General features: G+C 37.6%; 5 protein-coding genes across 5 annotated transcripts in view; 3 read left to right on the forward strand and 2 right to left on the reverse strand.

Annotated features, from left to right (window-relative positions):
- Window positions 1-3,242, reverse strand: part of LOC106081749 (phosphatidylinositol 3-kinase regulatory subunit gamma) — a 63,413-nt gene extending 60,171 nt beyond the window's left edge. Inside the window, exons 1-2 of the mRNA XM_013243934.2 lie at window positions 2,489-3,242; window positions 1,496-2,387 (exon numbers count right to left, since the gene is read on the reverse strand). Of these exons, the coding sequence (XP_013099388.1) occupies window positions 1,496-2,387; window position 2,489 (893 nt within the window). The 5' untranslated portion in view covers window positions 2,490-3,242. The remainder of the gene's footprint in view (window positions 1-1,495; window positions 2,388-2,488) is intronic.
- A 2,140-nt stretch (window positions 3,243-5,382) lies between these two features.
- On the forward strand, window positions 5,383-5,998 carry LOC106081746 (NADH dehydrogenase [ubiquinone] 1 alpha subcomplex assembly factor 2). The gene has a single exon (XM_013243925.2). It carries the CDS (start codon window positions 5,462-5,464, stop codon window positions 5,909-5,911), a length of 450 nt encoding a protein of 149 aa, XP_013099379.1. The 5' UTR covers window positions 5,383-5,461; the 3' UTR covers window positions 5,912-5,998.
- A 168-nt stretch (window positions 5,999-6,166) lies between these two features.
- LOC106081740 (nucleolar complex protein 2 homolog) lies at window positions 6,167-8,917 on the reverse strand. Its single transcript, XM_059365344.1, has 2 exons — window positions 7,599-8,917; window positions 6,167-7,535 (listed from the first exon to the last, which is right to left on the reverse strand). Exons 1-2 carry the CDS (start codon window positions 8,697-8,699, stop codon window positions 6,273-6,275), a joined length of 2,364 nt encoding a protein of 787 aa, XP_059221327.1. The 5' UTR covers window positions 8,700-8,917; the 3' UTR covers window positions 6,167-6,272.
- Window positions 8,918-10,279: 1,362 nt separating this feature from the next.
- LOC106081742 (ubiquinone biosynthesis O-methyltransferase, mitochondrial) lies at window positions 10,280-11,613 on the forward strand. Its single transcript, XM_013243921.2, has 5 exons — window positions 10,280-10,383; window positions 10,446-10,649; window positions 10,712-11,093; window positions 11,141-11,300; window positions 11,370-11,613. Exons 1-5 carry the CDS (start codon window positions 10,337-10,339, stop codon window positions 11,486-11,488), a joined length of 912 nt encoding a protein of 303 aa, XP_013099375.1. The 5' UTR covers window positions 10,280-10,336; the 3' UTR covers window positions 11,489-11,613.
- Window positions 11,614-20,954: 9,341 nt separating this feature from the next.
- On the forward strand, window positions 20,955-22,215 carry LOC106081741 (transcription termination factor 3, mitochondrial). Its single transcript, XM_013243920.2, has 2 exons — window positions 20,955-21,839; window positions 21,912-22,215. The coding sequence occupies exons 1-2, from the start codon at window positions 20,969-20,971 to the stop codon at window positions 22,187-22,189; spliced, it is 1,149 nt and encodes a 382-aa protein (XP_013099374.2). The 5' UTR covers window positions 20,955-20,968; the 3' UTR covers window positions 22,190-22,215.
- The last annotated feature ends 2,372 nt before the right edge of the window (window positions 22,216-24,587 follow it).

The raw sequence follows: 24,587 nt of genomic DNA on the forward strand, positions 1-24,587 counted from the left end.
GAGCATTATAGACATTCAGTAAGTGTGCAAGAGCCTGCGCCGCCCGGCATCTCACTGAGACTTTTCGCTCGATATCGCTGATTGTCCGCGACTGACCTTGCAGCTACTCCGTATGGAGCATTCCACTATCCGCAACCTATGTACCTGTCCGGTAGCTCGCAGCTAAGCTTCTCGTGACAGCAATGAACACCACAAAGATTGGACCTCAAGTGTGTGGTGCTCACAATTATCCCGCGAGTGTTTGGTTGTTGTTGTAGTGACATCTTCATGTAAATATGGCGATCCTCGTAAAACTCCTGTATGAGCAAGCTCATTCCGGTCCAAAGGACCGATCGCAGCAGGTTATTTAAAGGCGCCAATGAATGGCCTTGTCATATCGAGCATCATAGGTACTCAGTGTTTGTACAAGAGCCGGTGCCGCCCGGCCTCTCACTGAGACTCTCAGCTCGTTGTCCGCGACTGCCGTTGCAGCTACTCTGTATTCCAGCATTCCACTATCCGCAACATTAGGACGCTACCGGGCGCTCGCCCAGATAAGCTTCTTGTGACACCAATAAACAGCACACAGATCGGACCTCAATGTTCTAGCCTGTGTGGTGCTCACAGCTATCTTGTGCCGGGAGTGTTTGCTAATTGAGAGCTTGCAAATTTTTACTTGAGGTTTTTTCCCCCACCAAAAATTTGCAGCATCGAAGAGCTGTTTTAGGAAATTAAGCTGTTTAATTCAAAATTAAAAAAAAAGCAAAAGGGAGTAAAGGCTGTTCTTACTCTCCTGCAAATTTTAACAGGCAAATTTTTATTGGAAAATTACGCGACCAGACCTATTTTGTCTTTATAGGAATTTTTTTAGAGACTTTATCCTTGAAAGAAATGGATTCTTAGACATTTTGTCTTAAAGAAATTATTTTGTAAATTTCGACTTTATAGAAAATTTCTTGTACATTTTGTCTTAAGAGAAATGTTTTTTTTTTTTTGAAATTGTATCGTTGAAAGAATTGTTTAAAAAATTAGTCTTTAAAGAAAATTTTTTGAAAAGTCTTTAGATGATATTTGAACATTACAACACGCATATATAGTTCAGAATACCAATAATTAACAATTGTTATATGCCATAAAAACCCACATCAGCTATCCCAGTTTTTTAAAGCAAACTACGTACATATATCACTATGTCGTTTAAAGTTATTATGTACTTATGTATATAAAAAAAAACACATTTCCTCATGTATCAAGACAAAATTTTCGCTGACCTAGTGAAACTCAATAGTCACAGAGTTTTGGCGAATGCAATGAATGAAAAGCGCAAAAGCTACGCCATGGTTTAGTCATTGACTCGAAAAGTCTGGACAAAAAGAAGGAAACCAAAACCAATGTTGGATAAGAAGGTCTAGTGCCTTCCAAATGGAACTAGCCAATATTTTAACAGAATTTGCTAGTAATTCTGGTTTCTAGCTTTAAGTAACAAAAATAAAATCTAAAGGTATTGTGTACTTACTCTAGAAATTTCTCTTTTCTCAAATTAATGGCTTGCAGTTCGGGCTTGGCTGCATTGATTTGTCGCTCTAGTCCTTTATACTCCTCCTTTTTGGACTCAACATAACGATTCAGTTTGTTCATTTCACTGCAGAGATCACTGAGGCGAGCCTTCATAAGGGCAGCGTTTTGTTGCAACTGTTCTTGTTCTTGTTGGCGGGTGGTATTGTTCGTTGGTATTGTTGACGAGGTATTGGAACAATTCATATTCGAGCCCAAACCGGCCGGCGGTTGGTTATTAATGAAATTTTCCAATATTTTTATTTGACTTTGGAACATTTTCTCGGCCCGCTGAAAAACCTCCTGGTGCAGTTTCTTATCATTCAATTCGGTTTCGATGGATTTGAAACTTTTCAGCTTTTGGTCCAAACTCAGCTGTTGCTTATTTAACCGGTGGTGCAGGGCCAAGAATTGATCGGCCAATTTGCGCAGGTCGGCATTGGGCTGTAGCTCCTCGTCATCAATGGGCCTAATAATGGGATTACTAAGCGTAATGTCCAATGTCTTATTGTACAACTTTAGGGAATTGACTTTGTAATAATTGATCAGCTCAACCACGGAGTTGAATTTGCAATCAACAAAACCATATTTGCCATTCAGGTGGCAAATTTTTATCAATTTCTCTGTGCCATCCTTGATTAGGGTTAATGTGTATTCACCCTCCTTGGAGAGGGCATCGCGGACTAAAAAACTACCATCCGGTTTTCCGGCCAAAATGTTTTTAACTTCCTCACGTGTCATTTTACCCCAATACCATTCAATATTGCGTAGTTCTTCGGCATTAGCGTCTAATGTTTGTCCAGCCCCGGGGGGCTGGGGTCTCATTGTGGAGTAATGTAATGGTGAAGTGAACACTATGGGATAAACAAAAGTAAACATTAAAATGTATTTGTAAATGCTGGTAAAGGATGCCCACCAGCCACAATAAACAAAAGCCACACAGGCACGCACTTACTTCTGTTTAATGATTGTTCAAACTATCCTTGGAAGAGATTTACACGTTTACCGGAAAACTTTGATTTGTGAATTATGTCCAATAACATGCATGTAGGAGCTATTTATTTACTTGTTTGTTTTGTTTGTTTTTTTTTCTTGCTTTCGAGCTTCCACTCTTTCGTTTTATTTTCAATACACTATGCTTCTTCTTTATTACTCTATCTTTCCTTCGTTTTGTTTCTTCCCGTCCTACTTAATTCTCTCCTTCAGCTATGTATCCTCTGCTCCCTCTCTTCCTCCTGTTCCACACAATCTTATGTCGTTTTCACTCTCACTCACTCACTCACTCTCACATAAATTTCCTTATTTTTTTATTATAGGATAATTAATTTGTAATTAGCAGATTTTATTAGATTTTGGTTAAGTTGTCTTTTTCTTGCGTTTTTTTGCAGCATGGTTGCTGATTGTATGTTCGTTCGTTTGCGGGGACGTGTTTCAATTGTTCACTTTTTTTCTTCCATTCCAGCTTCTTGCTTTTAGCACTTAACACTACCAACTGTGATCTGAAACGCGTGTAGCAGTCACCATATTTTTGATGGCTTAGCCAACCTCCGCTTCACGAAGTATTATTGTACAATCATTGTATTAATATTTAAACAACTTTTTTCCAAATTGCAACCTATAAAAAAGGATCTAAAATGATCCCTTTTTTAAATTAATACGGATTTATTTTCTTTTTCTGTCCCGCAACAGAAGTTCAGCCGTGTTTACACGACAACGAAAATTCAACAAAGGATTGATACCCCAGTACCAGTTACTGGTTTGCCGGTTACGAAAATACCAGTTTAAAAGTTGGATATGATTACGTCAATGCCTGTCGAAAAAGAACCTTTGCAAATGGATCAGACGCCAAGTATTGACTTGGACTTTTCACCCGGACAACTGTCAAAACCACAGATGGGCAACAACACACAGCCGTACATCAATTCCTATGCCCTAGGGTTTAGAAAAAACAAACAGTGCACACGTAAAGTGTAAACAGATTCGTGTGATTTCATTCGGCTGACGCATTGTCGTTTTTTACACAGCATCTTCATTTACTTGATTGTTCGGATTTTACTGCCCCTCACACAAACACAGTTTAGTATTTTAAACTGTGTTAGTGTGCCCATCTTTGATCGGAACGCATAAAATGGAAACGAGGAAAATGACATAGGTGACGTTGTTTTTTGGTAAGAAAGTTAAAAATTGTTAAACTTATGCGCGTTACTTTTTTGGCATTTGTTTGAAGAGTTGCATTTTTTCAATGCAGCGCTCAAAACAGAGTTCAACGCATTTTGTTTCACTCAAGGCGGATTTAAAAAGGTGGTCTCACGCGAACTGCTGTTACCAGCCTGGTTTAACGGCATTAAGATGTCAGATTTTTGCTTGCATTCACTTTGTTGTTATCTTCTTTCTCGCATATTCTTTGCTCATGTACGCACTCATATACACACACGTACACAAATTTCTTGGTTTGTGTTGGCAAAATGTCGATCAGTTGGTTGACAACATGTCGGATTGCACCATACGGTTTGTGGCTGTTGAACAAATGAGACCAGATTTAATTGTTTCACCGGCTAATTTAAAACTTCTTTAAAGGCTCAACCGCCTCTGTTTCCTTTAAAAAATAAGCTGACAAGGGCATAAATCCGGATTAAATGAGCAGTGTGAAACCCCGTTTAAACTCTGTTTACACTGCTCTTTAAATCCGGATTTAAAGGTTCGATGATCTGATTTCCCTTTATAAAATCAGATGACGAGAGCCTTAAATCCGGAATTAATGAGCAGTGTAAACGTACTTTCATGACATTATTAACAGGTAGAGTACCGTAAGCAGCTGAGTACAATTTTTTTTCGCGAAATACACTATCTGTCAACGAGTTTTGATTGTGTGGCTGTGTATTATTGTTAAGAACGATACATATCCAAGCAGTGGAAAATGGTGCGAACTAGTGATGTACTCAAAATCACAGTTGTACTAATCACTGATTTTGACAAATAGTGCACTCAAGACTTTGTTGTTGCGCAACTGCCACTACCAGTAAATTAATATATCTTGCGTACTTGGTCATGCGAACAGCTGAGTACTTTTTTTATTTGTGTTTTGATTTTGCAGCAAATCTATATGTCAAAGCCTTGATAACACAACTGTGATTTTTTTCTAAAATCTTCAAAAGATATTCCATTTGATCCGATATTCCACACATAAGCAACAAAACTGTGTTATAAAGATGAAATACAAATATAAAATTCATTTGAAGAAGATAAGTTGTAAGACAAATTTTCTAAGACCACTTTGACATTACAATTTACGGCATTTGCCGCTCAAGGTAGTTTCGTTAGGGGTAGTTTTTTGTTGTTGTATTAATGACACTACCTCCTAATTGTACCATGTTCAAGAACAAGAGTAACTGCTATCGAGAATTAAGGCGATATTACACGGCATGTAGATGTCTTGTGACATCTCACTTTTGTATTCAGATGTAATTGAAAATGTTTGTCAAAATTGAGAACTTCGTTGTCCTGGACAGATGTAATTTTCATGCACATTTCATTGCACTTCACTATATAGCACTAAAATAAAAGTCATTTGCCAGTATAACAGAGCGGGAGAGTGCGCGAGAGCAAGCAGAATTTTGAGAGTTTGGTAATTGAGAGCTTGCAAATTTCTACTGGAGGGGTATTTGCGGCATCCAAGAACTGTTTTGTGAAAAGCAGCTGTGTAATTCAAATAAATAGCATAAGACGGTAAATTCTGTTCTTACTCTCCTGCCAAATTTTACTGGAAAAGTAAGCGAACAGACCTTTTGTTTAGATTTTGTGCTTATTGGTATAAAAGCTGCAACTCATATTTGATCAGCTGATACATGTCATAACAAAAACATAACCAAAAAAATTATTTATAAGAAAAATTGGATTGCATAGTTATTAAAAGATTGTCCTCTTAAAAATGGCCAAACCACCAACAAGGGATATTTTTAAGATTATATTTCAAAATCTTTTCAAATCTCTTCGACCGCGTCAAATACGTGGCAATTATGTGGGCGAGGACTACTTTGGAAATAAATACTATGAGATACCACCCAATCCATCAATTGGTAAGCGTAAGGCATCGAGATGGTTTGAGCCGGCCGACAAGGAGGCATTTGATCAGGAATTAACCGCCGAATGGGAGGCTTGGTTAAGGGGACGCCGCGAAGAACCTCCAACGAAAGAAGAACTTGTTCGAAATCTACAAATTATGGATATGAAGAAAAAGAACGCTGCTGAATTGGATGATAAATATGGCAAAAAAGATGCCGCTGGGAAACTTATTACACCACAGGAAACAGTTGGCACATTTCCCAAGTACAAGGAGTATGAGATTATACCAAGCAAAGATCCAGAGAAGAAATACTAAGTTTTCTGTGCTCTAAAATATGGAAAGGATGAATATGTGTAGCTATAAGTAGTACAATAAAGAATTTGTTGTTTAATGTAATGCTAAGTTTTACAAAATCATTTTTATTATGTTTAACCATGTATTGCAAAGGTGGTGCAGAACGGTAAGCTGAGAAGGAAGAAAGGGAAAATAGAAAAAACGATTGCAACAATTTCAGAAATATGCTTACCTCCAACTTAACCGCAATATTCTATATTATTCAACGTATGCTAGTACATCAACAAAAGAATTCAAAACATTCATATATTGAATATATATTTTTCTCGTTTTTTTTGTTACTTAATTGCTAATATTAAAAATCAAATGAAAAATTCTTATTCTACCAATCGTCCATATCCAAATCTTTAACAATATCCAAATCTTCATCTTCAGGTTCTTCCAGGGGCACTTCAAACTCCCTTTCCTTTGCTGCTGCTGTTGACAATTTATCCTTCTTCTTTTTCTTGTCCTTTTTGGGAACCCTTTTAGGTTTATCTTCCATGTCCATGTCTTCCTCGCTTTCGCTAGCTCCAGGCAATTTGGAAACAACTTCATCTTCGGAGTCGGAGGGAAATAGTTCAACTTCGCCATTTTCATTTTTAATGGACACAGCCTTCTTGGCGGGCTTTTTAATGCTGGGCAAATCGTAATCATCGTTAACACGATCGGCCTGTGCCGCCTGACGTCTCTTTTTAGTTTCGTGTGTCTTAACCCACGCGTTATAGTAGATATCCAAGGGGGTGCCCTTGTTGCGCACTTTAGCTTCCCAAGCTCGTATTTGTTCAACGTCCTTGAGGCCGAAGGTAATCTTGCGCCTTTCTTGTTCAATGAATTTGGAATTCTCTGCTATTTTATCAAGCAACTGCTTTATTTTACGCGAATAATTGGCGTTGCGACATTCCTTTAGATAGGCCTTCAAAGCTGTGACGGTGTGTACAGCCAAGTCACAAAACGCCAATGAATTTGATTCATGGGCCATTATTTCCAAAGTTAAACCACACACTTGTTCAATAACCTCATCTCTGAAGCCATTTTCACCTAGCTGGGCTTTGTTTAGACGCAATACACAGGTGAATTGCATGGGTTTCATTGACACTGTCGAGTGCTTTTTGTTAAAGGTGTTGCTGCGCAAAACCTCAAGTATCAAGGGCAGTACAGGTATGAAAGTATTTGTGCTCTTTCCCAAATCTATCAAAGATTGCAGACAATGAAATCTTAGGGGGAAATATTGAGCTGTGGGTATTAAACGTATGACTCCCATGGCAATGGTGACCAAAGGATAAACCAGCGGTTGCAATTGTGGCTTGTCCGCTGTAAGACCCAACAAATCACACCAAAGGCGTAACGAGTTGACATATTGCCAATTATAGACGGCTTGGAAACTATCCTTCTTCTTAAGAATAACAGCATTCCGTAGATGTATAGCCAATTGACGTATATACAAGAAAGCATGTTGATAGGTGGCATTCAAGTCCAAGGCGAACATTTCCACCAAAGAACGGCGCATAAAGTTGATCGAGGGCAAAGTGTTGGGAGAGACAAACTTGGAATTGCGTACATAGGAAAGATACATAGCCTTGAGAACATGATTTAACATGGTAAACTGCAAAAGGAAATCCGAATTAGTATCAGAAATTTGTACAAGTTTATATTACCTCAAACCTACCTGCTGATTGCGAGTAATCTTTAAAATGCATAAAAATGCCACTACCCTTATGGTTTCATCTCCCGTGGACCATAACACTATCAATCGCTTTAATATGGTCTTGCCAAGCGTGGAGAAGGGAGCAACCATATTGGCCATTTGATGCAAATGTTTCAGCAGAACTGACAGAATATGTGGACTGGAAACCTGTTCGACCAAACGTATCAAGTCGGTCAAATAGTAACGCAAACAACCACGAACTTTATTCCATTTCTTGGTTTTATGCAACGGCATGGCAGACTTCTCTTTAACGCCCAAAAATTTCAATATGGCTGGCTGCAGGTGCAAAACACACAATTGTATGATACTATTAAAGGCTGCCGAGCCAACAACCTTATAGGCCAGCTGTGCTTGCTCACAGTCAGGTGTAATGCTAGCTAAGGCTGAACTAAAAGCCTGTGTCACTTTACGAATGATGTCAATGGGCACTTGAGCTTTTTCCAATTGCAGCTGCCATTGGCGCAATAGGTTCAGGGTAACTTTTTGTGTGCCATCGGGAGCCATTTCGGGCTCATCTTCATCCTCAAAATCACTTTCATCACTGGCTACTTCCAAATCGGCATTGGGTTTGTGGTATTTACCATTGTCATCATCATCTTCTATATCTTCCTCGTCTGAGAAATCTTCTTCGTCATCCGACTCTAAAGACTTCTTTTTCGTTTTGGCTTTAGTTTTTTCCTTTACCTCACTCACTTTATCATCTCCATCATCATCATCATCGCTATCCAACATGTTGAATTCCAGCAGTTGCTTGTCATTTTTCTTTAAAAAATCATAGAACTCGGGATCAATATCTTTCAAGCCCTCCAAGTCTTCCTTGTGCGATTTGGATTTCTTCTTTTCTTTGTTTTTGGTTTTCTGTTCAGTGTTTTTGGACTCCTTTGACATTTTCTTGTCTAATTTTTTATGCGGCTTTTTTGCCTCCTCCAAGATGTTAGTCTTTTTGATAGCATCTTGCTTTTTAACTTTCTTGGCTTTACCCAGGGGTTTTACCAACTTTTTCTTTTTCTCAATGTTGTCCAGAGACTTGGGTTTTAAGGGGTTTTTAGCCAAAACCTTCATTTTATCTTAATTTTTCTATTTCTGATCCACAAAAGTAAAGTAACTCAAAACAAAATCTGCTTGCTACACTATACACGATACACGTGCATTTAATAGAGTTGCCAAGGCAGTGCTTTTAATTAAAAAAGGGGGGTTATGTAGTCATATCCAACTTTGGGGGAATTCAGCTCGAAGAAAAACTAGTTGCTAAAATGTCATTTCTGTTCAATGGAGCTGAAAAAGGATTGTTGTACGTCCTGATATTAGTTAAACTTTAGTTTGTATTAATTAATGGTTCGGTTTTCGCAAAATTTTTTCGTGGTTACTTTTTTAGATACAAGATTTGGAAGCAAAAAGACTTGTAGATTTCATTCATTCCCTTGTAAAAAAATTAATAAAAGTATTATATTTGTTTTATTGGATTCAATGGTTCGTTTTCTCTTTTTATTTTATTCATTTGCGAAAAAAAAATCATGAAACCATAAGTGCAGATAAAAACGTCTTTTGGTATCAAAATAAAAACAAAACATTTGTCAAATTCCGTTCGCGAAACAATCAAAGATTTCTGAGTATTCTGTTCAGCTTTTCGAGCGGAATGCTGTCAAACTCCATATAAAAAATGTTGGTTTAAAATAGGCGGAAAAGTTGTACTCTGCTTAAGCTGAGTATTCTGTTCAGCTTTTCAGGCGGAATGCTGCCAAACTCCATATAAAAAATCCTCGGCGAAACGCTGGAGGAAAATAGGTGAACAAATTGTAGTACTCTGTTTATAGTAAGGAAAATGGCAAAAAGAAATTTAGTGGCAACGGTTAACATCATTGTCGGCATCATTTTAGTTTTATTGGTTTCAATGGTTTGTTTTTTATTTATTTGCGAAAAAAAATAATAAAACCATAATTGCAGATAAAAAATCTTCTTTTGGTATCAAAATATAAACAAAACATAACTGTCAATTTCCGCTCGCGAAACAACTAAAGATTTCCGCGACTATTCCTAAAGCAGAATAGAGTAGCAACCCTTAAGCTGAGTATCCTGTTCAGCTTTTCGAGCGAAATGCTGTCAAACTCCATATAAAATAATGTCGGCGAAACGTTGGCTAAAAATAGGCGGAAAAGTAGCACTCTGGTATATAGTGAGGGAAATGAAAAAAAAAATCAATAAGGTTACGCTTGAAACCATTGCCAGCATATTTTTTATGTTTTATAGGTTTCAATGGTTCGTTTTTCTTTATAGCCTAGTACTGACTTCATTCACAGCAAAAATGCCTTTTAAATTGTTGCGAAATCCGACAGACTCTTTTCAATTAAGGTGGTCTTATTTGTATAACAACCACAACTCATATGGTGCAATCCGCCATCTTGTCATCAAGCTGATCGACGTTTTGCCAACGCACACAAAGAAATTTGTGTGAATACGAGTATACTTGTGAGTACATGAGCAGAGAATATGCCAGAAAGACGATAACAACAAAGAAAATGCAAATAATAACTGATATATTAAAACCGTCAACCCTGGCTGACACAGAATGACATTTTGGTAATGTTTTGCCTCTGAGTTTAGGTAAGTAAATGTGTAAAAACGGCCTTGTGGAAAACATACAAAAACAGCTGTTATTCAATTGTTTTGATTTGTGGGAGAAAAGGAAACTGAAGAAAACTATGTCGAGCTTAATAAAAATACTTCCTTTTGCTTTAAGGCAAACAAGGTGTGAAAAATTTCATATATTGATTTCTTATATACATTAATTTATATATATTATATATACAGGAGACCCATTGCTTGTTGGACAGCAAATAACTTTCAAGCTTCGCAACGTTATGTGCAAACAGAGAGCAATGCAAAGGAGAACAAAAAATCGGCTAATATTAACGAAGAAACTCAACGAGAAGTTCAGCATCACTCAAAATTGGCCATTGATTGGTGGGATAGAAATGGACCCATGAAAGCGTTGCATGCTTTAAATGTTTTAAGGTAGTTGTTAATGTAACGCATAGAAAGAAATTACAAAGGCCGGTTTTTTTTAATTTATATAGAGTACCTTTTATACGTGATGGCTTGGTTTCCCATGGCAATATTAAGCCAAACTTAATTGGTACAACAAATGTTTTACGATCTCAAACAATTTTGGAGATAGGCTGTGGAGGTGGCATACTTACGGAACAATTGGCAAGACTAGGAGCTTCTGTAACCGCCCTAGATCTAGGTGAAGATCTTATTGAGGCTGCTCGAAAGCATTTATCACAAGAAGGAAATCCCAAACTATGTGATCTCATAAAGTACAAACTGGAGCCAATAGAGCTTCATGCCAAAGATAGCCATCACTTAAATTTCTATGATGCTGTGGTCATTTCTGAGGTCTTAGAACACGTAGACGACAAAATTGGTTTTCTAACTGCAAGTGTACAATGTTTAAAGGTAATATAACACATTGTGATAAAAGCAATTTATTGATTCCTTTTTAGCCAGGAGGTTCTATTTTCATTACCACCTTAAATAAAACTTTGCCCATGTGGATTGGAGGTGTTTTGATTGGAGAGTATGTTATGAACATTGCTCCCAAGGGTACCCATCATTATGAAAAAATGATATCGCCACTAGACGTTCAGCGTATATTGGATACAAGTAAGATTTTTTTTTAACTCGAGACACTTAATGCATTTATATAAAATTTTACAATTTGTTTTTGTACAGTGGGATGTCACACTGTGCTGGTAAATGGTAGCACCTATGATTTTTGGAACAACTCGTGGCGATGGATTAACTCAACGAGCATGTGTTATGCTTTACAAGCAGTTAAGACAGAGATTTAAGATACATTTTATATCACAATAATGTTGAAAGCGAGTTTGTAACTAACTATTTATTTTGTTTATATTTTTTATTATTTATGCTATGCTATACTAGAAATAAAAATTCTATGGATTGTTATACTTAATTATTAAAAAATATTTGATATGATATTTTGTTAAAGTTTTTGCAACTATTCCGAAAGCTGAACAGAATACTTAGCTTACCTATTTTGGGAAAGTTTGTGTTCAAAATCGTTTCGTAGTCGACACTTACATCAGCCTTCAGCTTACTTCCACTGGCCATGTAGTGCCCAATGTGACTGAAGATTGAGTCTTAGAGATCATCAAATTTCCCTCATCTTAGTCTATGTAAAAAAAGCAACGGACTGAATATATGCAATCTGGAGGTAAGGAATAGAGCCTTTGCATAATGGGGCTTCGACTTTTTATCCTTAAATTTCACATACGAAATACCTTAACTAATGCTAAAACATCTGGATAGGTTTTAGCATTAGTTTAGGTATTTGGTCGGGTCCCAAACCATTGGAAGACTTGATGCTGTGGGTGACTTTCGTAACTTCATCCACGCAATAAAGAAATGATGCTTCATCGACTCAACGACCACGTATACTTCGAATGGCTCCCCTCTTTCTGTCATTTTTGGTATGCTCTATAAATTGAACGTTGAACAATCTGACGCATCTCTTTGCGTCGGTCACGATTACGTCCCCGAAACCGGAGTTCGAGAGTGACTTAACCATAGAGCAGTTTTTCAATACCGGCACTTGAATTACAGTGCTTTAAGTGCCCTAAAGATTTCGCAGGATCGGTGCAAAGCACCCCTGGAAGTTTCGCATCCTACAACTGAAAATCAGGTCTTACCTGTGGTATTCAACCGACTGTTACAAAGCCAACGGCAACTGCATTAACCATTGTACAATTATAGATTATATCTTAAGTGAACACTGGCTTCAACCGACTGTTACAAAGCCAACGGCAACTGAATTAACCATTGTACAATTATAGATTATATCTTAAGTGAACACTGGCGTTAATGATGTCTCAAATTTTCATCGAAGTAACTCGTACTGGGGTAGGTGATAATTCACTGATGCTAGTGTACTCACTGAAGTCATTCTTTAACGATATTTTCCCATTCATTTACCTTTTTTTTCGTTTTTCTATAAATTAATTTCCCTGCAGTTAAATAGAGAGTCGGAGAGAGAGAAAGAGAGAAGATTTATCTCTATTAGGCCGGCCATACACATACAATTCGTAATATGCTAATTAGATGAACATCACTTGCGTCTTATAAAGTGAATCCTTTTGCACCTACCGTATATGTGTTGTACACTGAGGCGGCAGTCCTTACCGATGAAGGACTCCATCGGATCAATACGGCATGTACAAACGGCTGCCATGAGATTGCAATATAATTGTAAAACATTTGTGGCAACCCCGAACTTGCCGACTTCTGAGAGTAAATGAGATGGCAACTCTTCATCTGCTCGTGAGTTGTTCAGCCTTCAGCTGTAGACTTTCGTAAAAGTTAATCGAATTAATTGTCGCACAATTTTATACGAATATTAAATAAATAGAGATTATAGAGGTTTTATTGCGTAGACAGGTTTACCAAAATATCAGCCTTAGTAAATCAAACCCGCAACAAGATTTCTATGCAAAACGTTATAAATTTATTGGTGTAAATGAAAAATTATTACTTTACGGTTGAATTAAATTCGTTACTGCCTCAGGCATTCACACAAGTGACTGCTTTCGCTTTCGCCAAGTGCTGTTTGCCGTCGGCAAAGTACGATTAAAGACAACCGGCCACGCTAATGCGTTTCCATGAAGCCTTAGTTCATACCTCAACGAATGTTTCCAAAAAAAAATCAAGACAGACTTAAGCATTGCAGTGCCTTTTATAGGAAACCATGTTTGAGATAAACAATATTACTTAAGCATATTTCAATAAGAGTAAAAGAAACTGTTCCTGAGAAACATTACTATTAAATTATTGTCTCACAAGCGAGAATGTAATGACTGTAAAAAATTACAATAACAACAGGCACAAAAAGACTCTATTACATTGCGTTACATTGCAAAAGTAACACTCAATGAGTTTCTCACTCTATCTCTCTCTCTTTCTTAAAACTGGGAACAGTCATGCGCATTAGATCACATTCTTCTTGATCAACGAAATTTGACTCAAAATAAATCTAACACACTGCAATGCAAAAGTATGTGTTAAAGTAAATTAAAAGACGTTAACATTTAATAATATGAAAGAAAAACACAATGAACAAGTAAAAATATTAATATATAACTGCTACATTCTCCCCCTTTGGAGTGCGAAGACGGCTCGGGAGCACGACAACCACCTAGGACTTTCTTGGTCTTCCCCGTTTGCGTATTGGATGAACAGGATTTGGCATCACATTACAGTTGTCATCTCTGAATAAAGTTAAAGCTGATGCATGGTAGGTACCCAAAGGCATATTTATGTTGTTTGGAGCAGCAATCTCGTAGGATGTAGAGCCAATTTTCTTGGTTATAACATAGGGGCCATCTCTTTTTGGTATAAACTTGGCAGTTAGGCCTTTCGATGATTGACTTAGGACATGCGTGTTGACCATAACAGTAGTCCCAACATCAAAACTCGGTTGAGGTCTTCGGTGAGAATCGTAAGCGTTCTTGTTGTCATCTTGGCGATGCTGTTCAGATTCTTGAGCATCTTTATAAATTGTAGACAAATTCTGAAGATACGTAGAAATTTGGGGTAAAAAGTTTTCGCCTTCTACAATGGACCGTAGATCTTTATTAACGTCATCAATGGTTCTTAGTTCACGTCCAAATGTTAAGAATGCGGCAGTAAACCCTGTTGTCTGGCATTTGGCGGTATTCATGGCGAATCGAATAGCACTGAGGTGATTGGCCCATGCATTGTGGTGACACTGCACTAAGATTGCCAACTGTGCCTTCATATCACGATTTTTGCGTTCAACTGGGTTGGCTTGTGGGTGGTAGACCGGTGTGAATTGTTGTTGTATTTTGAAGCAAAATGTTACTTGTTGCATTATGGCAGAAATAAATTGGACACCATTATCAGTTTTAAGTCGCCTTGGTACTCCATAGCGTAGAAAGACCTCCTCGATAAGTAACTTAGCACACATTTCGGCGGTAGCTTCTTTAAGTGGAAATAGCTCAATCCATCGGGATGCAACATCTTCAGCTATTAGGATCCACTGATATCCTTCATCTGTTGTGGGCAACGGGCCAAAGAGGTCAACAGCTAGCACTTCAAATCGTTGTTTGCAACTCGTGGTTTTCATAAGACCTGCTGGTTTGACATTAGATGCCTTAAACCGCTGGCATTCAATACAAGATTTAGTATATTTTGTTATTTCGGCTCTCATGCCTGGCCAAAAATATCTACTAGCAATTCTTTGTATAGTTCGTTCTGCACCATAGTGTCCTGCCGTACTTTCATCATGATATATCTTTAATATATCAGATCGTTCATGTTCTGGAACTACTAATTGCGCTTCATCTGATTCATCATTATTATATCGATACAATACTCCATCGTTCATAACATAGCCACGATTGAGCCAGTGGCTGAGGTTTTCATCCTCGCTTTCTATGCATGTTATGATTTGTTTTAAAAGGTCGTCCTTCATCTGTTCTTCACGTACGTTTTCAGGATTTTTGTGGGGAAAATCGATCTGAAAGCTAAATAGATTAACGGCATCAGGTTCTTCAACATTTCCATTGGGTCTAGATAGCATATCTGCTACAGAATTACTTTTCCCAGGGGTATATTCAACGCGAAAGTTGTATTGCTGAATTTGTAGGGCCCATCTGGCTAAACGACCAACTGGACACTTCATAGTGAGCAGCCACTTTAGGGGCTGATGGTCGGTCATCAGTATTATTTCAGCGCCTTCAATGTATCCCCGAAACTTTGCGCATGCCCATACAATTGCGAGTGCTTCTCTTTCCGTCGTTGAATAATTTCTTTCCGCATTTGAAAGCAATCTGCTTATGTATTCAATAGGGTGTTCATCGGGCCCCTCCCCCTGGATTAGCACCGCACCGAGTGCAAAAGAACTTGCATCCGTCTTTATAATAAAAGGAATTCCATCTCGAGCTTGTCGTAGAACAGGAGGGGTTATAAGCTTTCTCTTTAATTCTTGAAAAGATTTTCTTTGAATATCTCCCCATAACCAGGATGAACCTTTTTTGGTTAGATCTGTAAGGGGCTTGGCTATCTGGGCGTAGTTATCAATAAACTTTCTGTACCAAGAACAAGTTTGAATGAAAGATATTAGTTCCTTCACATTTTTCGGCTCCCTTTTCTCGGATATTGCTAAAGTCTTTGCTGAATCAATCGCAATGCCATCCAGTGTTAGAATATGACCTAGGTATTTAACTTCGCGGCAACAGAATTTGCATTTCGACCTGTTTATTCGAAGTTTAAATTGCTCTAAACGAAAAAACACCAGATTCAAGTCGCGTAAATGATCATTAAAAGTTGGGGAACAGATAATAAGATCATCCAAGTAGGCTAATATAAGCATATCCTTTAATCCGATTTTGAACCGATCAATCAATCGTTGAAATGTAGCTGGGGCATTTCTCAAACCAAAAGGCAGCCTTGTGAATCGAAATAGTCCAAAAGGTGTAATGAAACAGGTCTTGTCTCGATCTTTTTCATTCACAGCGATTTGGTAATAGCCGCTCTGCAGATCCAACGTGGTCATAAACTTGGTGCTCTTTGCAGCATGAAGAAGGTCATCAATACGTGGCAGTGGGTACCTATCTGGTGTGGTTATATTATTTAATTTTCTGTAGTCAACACAAACTCGTATACCACCATCTCTTTTTGGCACCATTACGACAGGCGAGGCCCATGCAGATTCACATTCTTCGACTATACCCAATTCCAGCATTTGGTCTACTTCTGTTTTAAGTTCTCTTGTTTTAGCAAAGGACAGTCTGTATGCAGCTGAAGCTATGGGCTGATGATTGTCCGTATTTATGAAATGTTCCATGTACGGAGTTGGTTCGCCAATTCCGCCAAAAATAGTGGCATGTTTTTGCAAAATACGCTCCAATTCATGTCTTTCATGCTGAGCAAGGCACTCACCATCTGATGGTTTTAAAAACTTGAAATCCACCATCAAAATTGGTGTGAATATCGAGTCGATATAATCGTCATCGTACTCAAAGCTGGCAACCAGCTCAGAACTGGCGTTTCGAACCGGTGTGTCCTTTTCATTTTCAGGTAAACAATCTTTGAAAATTGCCTGAATTGAGTGAGGCGAATAATCATTTCCGGTTATGTCAGGGCCAAAGTTTTCAAATTCGAACAAGTGGACTTGGCGGTTATAACGCTTTGGTGTTGTTGGTTCGCATTCTTGCGACTTCCTTTTACCGGCCTCAGAAGAATTTTTGACGACCTTATTTGTATTCGCCGTTTTTATGGTCTCCAGCAAGTTTAAATTTAACGGTAACAAATCCGGAAACTCAAAATGTACGCCAGGATCGTCTTCAAAACACCAATATCCTTGGCCCATATTTAGAATAATTGCTGCCTGTTCTAGGAAATCTGCCCCTAATAATGTTCTATTGTCCGGAGCATTGGGCAGTATAACAAACTGTATGTTAAATGATTTTCCTCCTATTGCAATTTTACACACCGTGGACAAACATTCTTGGACGGATCTACTTCCGTCGGCCAAAGAAATCTCCATTCGAACTTTATTGTAAATGCAATCATGAAAATCCATAATTTTCTTTAGGTTCGCACTGGCTATACTGGTTCGAGCTCCAGTATCGAGATAAGCTTGCCCAGGGACACCGAACATCTGAATGTTGGCAACTGGAATCTCTCTTCCGACTAGGCGCATTGAAATATTATTAAAATGGACATGTCCTTCAGGATTCTGCTGCTTTTTAGCACCACTGCAATTTGGGCAATTAGCACGAACATATCCTGGCATATTACATCCATAGCATGCCAATTTTGGTTTGGCCGTGGTCGTTTGGGCTATAACATTAGCTTCTTGCCTGGCCTCGGCATCAAATTTTTCTTTTTTGAAGCAATTGTCTCTTGTATGTCCTTTCTTTCGACAGTATGTGCATCGGACTGGACCACCGACGGACGGATTTTCGGTATTCACAGGTTTACCACGCTCATTAATAGCATCTTCGGCTTCTCGTGCATCCTTTAGCAACTCGTCGAAGTTGGCCACTTTGTGACGAAAAACTCTGTCTCGAATCTGGACATGAAGCATACCGAACAAAATATCAATTTGATCGCTTTCTAGAGGAATTTTGGGAAGTTTCGCAAACAAAGCCCTTTTCTTCCGTATAAATGTGTCCGTTGCTTCGTTTTTCTGCTGCTTTGCTTCAAAGATCTCTGCATATATACGCCATGCAGGTTTTGGTGGGCAAAACGATTCACGGAGCATTCTCACAACATCTTCAAACTTTCTCGCCTTGTTCTTCACACCACTCCACCACTCAGAAGCGTCCCCCAGCAACAACATCGGCATGCTATTGATAGCATCATCATCTTCTATCTTCTCTACCGTTTTAAAAGTGGTTATAGCTGCTATGAATTCTTCAAGCTTGACAGGATCTCTTTCGCCGTTGTAGCGAGCCGTACAGTGACTATAGGTTCCAGACTTTACATTGGCTTTTGCTACCGCTTGCATAAGCCTTTCAAACTGCTCAGTAGTTAAGGAAGGATTTGTAGACATGGTTAGTCTTTGACTACTACGTAAAGTTTTAGAATTTTTCATTCAAATGGGGTTAACACAGGCCACTAGGGTTGGGCGCCAAATTTATAGAGGTTTTATTGCGTAGACAGGTTTACCAAAATATCAGCCTTAGTAAATCAAACCCGCAACAAGATTTCTATGCAAAACGTTATAAATTTATTGGTGTAAATGAAAAATTATTACTTTACGGTTGAATTAAATTCGTTACTGCCTCAGGCATTCACACAAGTGACTGCTTTCGCTTTCGCCAAGTGCTGTTTGCCGTCGGCAAAGTACGATTAAAGACAACCGGCCACGCTAATGCGTTTCCATGAAGCCTTAGTTCATACCTCAACGAATGTTTCCAAAAAAAAATCAAGACAGACTTAAGCATTGCAGTGCCTTTTATAGGAAACCATGTTTGAGATAAACAATATTACTTAAGCATATTTCAATAAGAGTAAAAGAAACTGTTCCTGAGAAACATTACTATTAAATTATTGTCTCACAAGCGAGAATGTAATGACTGTAAAAAATTACAATAACAACAGGCACAAAAAGACTCTATTACATTGCGTTACATTGCAAAAGTAACACTCAATGAGTCTCTCACTCTATCTCTCTCTCTTTCTTAAAACTGGGAACAGTCATGCGCATTAGATCACATTCTTCTTGATCAACGAAATTTGACTCAAAATAAATCTAACACACTGCAATGCAAAAGTATGTGTTAAAGTAAATTAAAAGACGTTAACATTTAATAATATGAAAGAAAAACACAATGAACAAGTAAAAATATTAATATATAACTGCTACAAGATTTAAATAGATGTGGAGTAAATCTTGAGTCTTTTATTGGCAACAACAACTACACATTTAGGGTTGGTATTCTATTTTGCTATCGGAATAGCCGCTGAAATTTTTAATTATTTCGCGAGCGGAATTTGACAGCAATCAAATGTTTTTGTTCCCATACCAAAACACGTTTCTTTATCTGCACTTATAGGTTTTCTCTATTTTATATATTTTTTCTCAAATATATAAAGAAAAAGGAACCATTGAAACCAATAAAACAAACTAAAATGATGCCGACAATAGTTTCAAGTGTTGCCACTAAAATAGTTTTTTTTTTGCCATTTTTTATTATTATTATTATTATTATTTATTAATAGATTGAATTCAAATTACAATTCAAGAATAGTATTTCATAAAGTTCTTAAATACAATCTATGTTAGGCTTAGCAAAAATGCTGTTAGCCGTAATACAATGCTTATCACTAAATTGTTGTTTGTTTCTATATGTTTCTTGCTTTTTCTTTTTTCATTTTGGTTATTAAAAACTGAATTCATTAATAATTAATTTTCTATACTTAGTACAATTTTCTATGTATTTATATAGTGATGAGTTATTCGTGCCATTTAATATATTTAATACTTCGGACTCATTAAGGAAATATTTTCCGAAATAACTTTTTCTAAATTCTCTGTATAGTGGGCAGGCGCCAATAAAGTGAAGTGTATTTTCATCTTGATCTGTATTACACATAGAACAAGTGCCATGGGTGTTACTTCTGAATGATCTCGAGTTAAGGTCGAGTAAACCACCTCTAGCTTTAATGATTAAGCTAGTAGCTCGTGAAGATAAGTCAGCAGTATGAAATGGAATTATATTATACTCAAGCACAGAATAAAGATCGTGGAACTGTGAATTTCTTGCATCTGATTCAAATTCACGTTGTTCTTGAATTCTCAGTAATTCTACTATTTTGTCTGAATACATGCATATCGGATTTGTAGCATTAGCAGGAATATATTGTAGGGTTTGGCAAATATTTGACCATTCTTTTGCCCATAATGCATTCAATTCTATGATTTTCTCCGCCAGCAAGCGGGGCAAGCGGTGAGAGCTAAGTCGCAATATTCTATTAATGTAGTTAAAATGGATTCTAAGAGTGTTACAAAACATAGAAGAAAATCCAGTTTCTAGATACAACATGTAATTTGGTGTATTATTAGGCAAATAAAGCATTTTCTTAGTAAAAAAGCGAAAGAGCTTCTCTACATCATCAAACCTTGTGTAACCCCAAACCTGTGCAGCGTAAAACATTATAGATCTGGAACATGCATCGAATATCTTCATCTTATTAGTTTTAGCAATACTAGGGTGACTTATATACTTCGACCATGTGCTATTTATGGCCAGTTTGGAATCCGCAAGCTTCTTCTGTAAGTGTTTTCTAAATGACAAATTGTAAGTTATTTCAACGCCCAGGTATGTGTAACTATTAACAATTTCAATATTCTGATTTCCAAAGCACCACCTTAAATTCGAAGAGATTCTAGAACCTCTACGAAAAACAAGAATTTTCGATTTAGAAAGGTTTACTTTCAAGCTCCACAACAAACAGTACCTCTCAAGTTCATAACATTTTTTGCCATTTTGCTCACTTTAAACAGAGTACTACTTTTCCGCCGGTTTTCAGCGACTTGTTTTTTATATGGAGTTTGACAGCACTTAACTCGAAATACTGAACAGAATACTCAGTTTTACTGCGATAATAAAAGCTCCTAATCTCAAAGAGTACAAAATCTCCAGCCCTTATTAAATTTTTTTTGTTTCACTGTGCGACGTTAAAGAACTCATCTAGTTGAAAGCCCCCTAGTGACTATGTTTACTTTTGTTTTTGTAATAATCAGCTGATTTAGTAAATAAAACATTTTTGTACGGTGCAGCATGTTACGAATTCTATCCAAACTTCCCAAAAACAAATTTAAACTAATAGAAAATGTTGTTACACAAAAACGTTATATCAGAGGTTTGCCTCGTCAAAAGGAAGTCTTAAGGATATTACCAAGTCAAAATGGAGAACCACCCGATGAAGTGGAAATGGCCAGAAAAGAATTGGCTGAACTAACCGGCGGCATGGATTTAGAGCAATTAAAACAAATGCTTAAACCATCTAAAGCTGGCACAAAACTTGCCCTTACCCTGAAACAAGAAAACCAACAACAAGAAGTCCAACATTCCGTAGAGGAGAAACTACCACTGCAACCCACATATAATTTGGCTGCTTATGTCACTAAATCGGAGCTATTGCAGGGCTTCATAAAATTGGGTGTGGACTTAAGTTCGTTTGAAAAACGTAAAGGCTTGCCCGAATTTGTGCTAAAGCTGGATCTGGAGAAAGATGTGCATCCCCGTTTACTTTTCTTGCAAGATCAAGGAGTTGCCGCCGAACACTTTGGTGAATTAATTACTAAGAATCCTTTAATATTTAAAGTTGAACTTGATGACATGCAGACCAGGGTCAATTACTTAGAGTCGAAAAAGTTCACAAAAAAACAAATTCAAAGAATACTTACATTGAACCCCTACTGGATAATGTTCTCCACCAGACGTGTTGATAAGCGCTTGGGTTATTTTCAAAAGGAGTTCGCTTTGAGTGGAGATGATGTGCGATTCCTGAGCAGCAAGCAGCCAAGACTTATTACCTATAACATGCAACACATACAGGATGCAACTTTTTGCATAAGGGAAGAAATGGGTTTCAATAAGGAAGAAATTAAAGTTCTGCTGCTAAGTAAACCACGATTATGGATGTTAAGTAGGCTACCCATTCTTAAGCAAATTTTACCATTATTGTATATACTAACCATATTTTTGTGTTATTTTCCAGAACCTGATGATTTGGTAGAACGTTTTGCTTATGCCCACCAAGAAATGAAATTGAGTCATGAAATGCTACTTCAGCAACCTGAAATTTTAGCATCAAGAGAATTTCGTCTAAGAGAACGTCATGAATTTTTGAAAATGTTAGGACGAGCACAATACGATCCACAGAAGGACATGTATATATCACCCAAAATTATGGTAGAAGGCAATAATTTTCATTTTGTTCGAAAAATAGCAAAAAGTGACATGGAGACATTTGAATTGTTTTTAAAATCACGATAATTTAGATATTTTGATGTTTGTATATACGTTTGTACCCATGTAGCCTGATATAGCATTAATAATGTTATTATGTTATTACCATATTAGCTTACCCATTAAAAGGAATCTTTATTTATTGAAAAAAAGGAAAAGTCCACGTTCCCACAGACCGTGAGCGCGTAATAAATCTAAAGTAAAAAAACCGAAATAAAAAAATGTCCAACAAGTAACCTAGCTCTAAGATAATTACAAGTAAATACCAAAGTCAAAGAAATGTTCGACTGAGAAAGCTAAGAGTCTAAGGGACTCAGGGGTCGATTTTTGTGACTCGACAGAGGTTAGTTGTTATTGTTGTAGCAGTTTATTGTGTTCTATCTTTCGTCTGCTTGATTCTGTTGAGTATCAAGACCCAGGAACTCTGCGACTAATATTGGTGCGTCCACAGGGATCTGGGTCTGAGTCGAGTGGATCTGGCCGGCAGTTAAACAGTTGACGTGTGTCGTGCGGTCCCTGGTTACAATCGGGACATACATCTTCCTCGATAGAGGGGGTGAACGAGCGCTTTAGAATCCGCAGTGCGGTCTTAGAGGACCCAAAGCCACTATGAAGCAAATTGATACAAGAAGGAACTAAGATATAGTACAACTTATTACTTGGAATTTTGCTTATTCTATGCGTGGGTGGCCTAAGGTAATCGTATTCCTTAAAGGGCTGTACGCACCTCAAACGAAATTTTCGTTTCCATTAGAGATGCATTGACATATCTTAATCAAAATTTTCAGTCTGCTATTTTGCTGCGAAATTACGCATTTATCAAAATTAAGCGTTATTTTGTAGAAATAAATCCACTTAGTTGTGTAAAAAATTATAAAAGCAATAGTTTTCAATGTCATGGCGAAACAATTAAAGGTGGTCTAATTTGTACAACAGCCGCAAATCATATGGTGCAATCTGCCATCTTGACATCAAGCTGATCGTCCATTTGCCAACACACGCAAAGAAATTTGTGTGCGTGTGTGTATACGTGTGCGTACATGAGCAGAGAATATGCGAGAATGAAGATAACAACAAAAAGAATGCAAACAAAAATCATCTTGATACCGTCAAACCTGCCCAACTGCTAACGGCTGTTCGCGTGAGACCACCTTTTTAAATCCGCCCTGGCATTTATATGAAGATATGTCTATGCATTTCTAATGGAAATTAAAATTTCGTTTGAGGTTCATACCGCCCTTTAGGCAGAAAACCCGAGAAAACTCCATGGCAAAGGACATGTAACATGAGTTAACAAATTGCAATGTCAGGAGTCCGTCAAACCAACTCACACATGAGTTGGTTTGACTCACACACGACGACACACGTAAGGTTTCCTATCATCGCCTCGATAATACTGAACTCCCAATGCCTTAAGTGTAGAGATGGGTTTCTACCGGGGAAAATACCCAAAGCTTGGGTATTTATTGGGTAAATACACGGATGAAAAATTCTACTTTTATATAGGCTCAATACCCCATATCGGGAAATCAGTATATAGGGCAGCTATATCCAAATATGATCCGATTTGGGCCAAATTTAACAAGAAAGGGTAGGGGTCGATCACTATGCCAAATTTCATAGAAATCGGATGAAAAATGCTCCACTTATGAGTCAAATACTCTTTATCGGGAAATCGGTCTATTAGGCAGCTATCAAAGCTCATTATTTCAAATTTCATCGAAATCGAATGAAAAATGCTACTTTTATTGGCTCAATACCGTATATCGGGATAATCGGTCTATATGGCAGCTATATCCAAATATGATCCGATCTGGGCCACATTTGACAAGAATGGGTGGGGCTTTACCTGAGCTTATTGTGTTAATTTGCATGAAAATCAGGTAATAAATGGATCTTTAATGGCCTTAATAACATATATCGGGAGATCGGGCAGCCCGTCTATAGGGCAGATATATCCAAATATGGTCCGATCTGGGCCACACTTCACATAATTGGGTAGGGGTCTACCAGGACTCACTGTGTTCATAGAAATCGGATGGAAAATGACCAATTTATTATCTCAACTTTAAGTCTGGAGATCAGTCTATATAGCGGATATATATAACAAAATTCCGATTTTATGGGATCAGGTCAGGTTTATATACAAAGAATATGAAATGTTTTTATACCCAAGATGTCTGTAAAATTATAAATACCCAGTATTTGGGTATGTATGGGTAAATACCCGGGTATTTACCCAATTTACCGGGTAAATACCTTTTGGGTATTTACGCAAATACCTTTTGGGTATTTACCCAAATACCTTTTGGGTATGTACCCAAATACCTTTTGGGTATTTACCCATCGCTCATCTGTAATGCCTTAGACTTAGGTTAAGTTATGTTAAAAAGACAGGGAGGATATTAATCCATCACATGTCATT

Source organism: Stomoxys calcitrans, chromosome 3 (assembly GCF_963082655.1).
Source record: "Stomoxys calcitrans chromosome 3, idStoCalc2.1, whole genome shotgun sequence".
NCBI classification, from domain to species: Eukaryota; Metazoa; Arthropoda; class Insecta; order Diptera; family Muscidae; genus Stomoxys; species Stomoxys calcitrans.

Bases quoted from the DNA above. Each gene is read 5' to 3' on its own strand.
- LOC106081741 (XM_013243920.2), top strand. From the start codon at position 20,969: ATGTTACGAATTCTATCCAAACTTCCCAAAAACAAATTTAAACTAATA. The intron at 21,840-21,911 runs GTAGGCTACCCA...GTTATTTTCCAG, and splicing joins ACCACGATTATGGATGTTAA to AACCTGATGATTTGGTAGAA.
- LOC106081746 (XM_013243925.2), top strand. From the start codon at position 5,462: ATGGCCAAACCACCAACAAGGGATATTTTTAAGATTATATTTCAAAAT.
- LOC106081740 (XM_059365344.1), bottom strand. From the start codon at position 8,699: ATGAAGGTTTTGGCTAAAAACCCCTTAAAACCCAAGTCTCTGGACAAC. The intron at 7,536-7,598 runs GTAGGTTTGAGG...TTCCTTTTGCAG, and splicing joins AGATTACTCGCAATCAGCAG to TTTACCATGTTAAATCATGT.
- LOC106081742 (XM_013243921.2), top strand. From the start codon at position 10,337: ATGTCGAGCTTAATAAAAATACTTCCTTTTGCTTTAAGGCAAACAAG. The intron at 10,384-10,445 runs GTGTGAAAAATT...TTATATATACAG, and splicing joins TTTGCTTTAAGGCAAACAAG to GAGACCCATTGCTTGTTGGA. The intron at 11,094-11,140 runs GTAATATAACAC...ATTCCTTTTTAG, and splicing joins CAAGTGTACAATGTTTAAAG to CCAGGAGGTTCTATTTTCAT.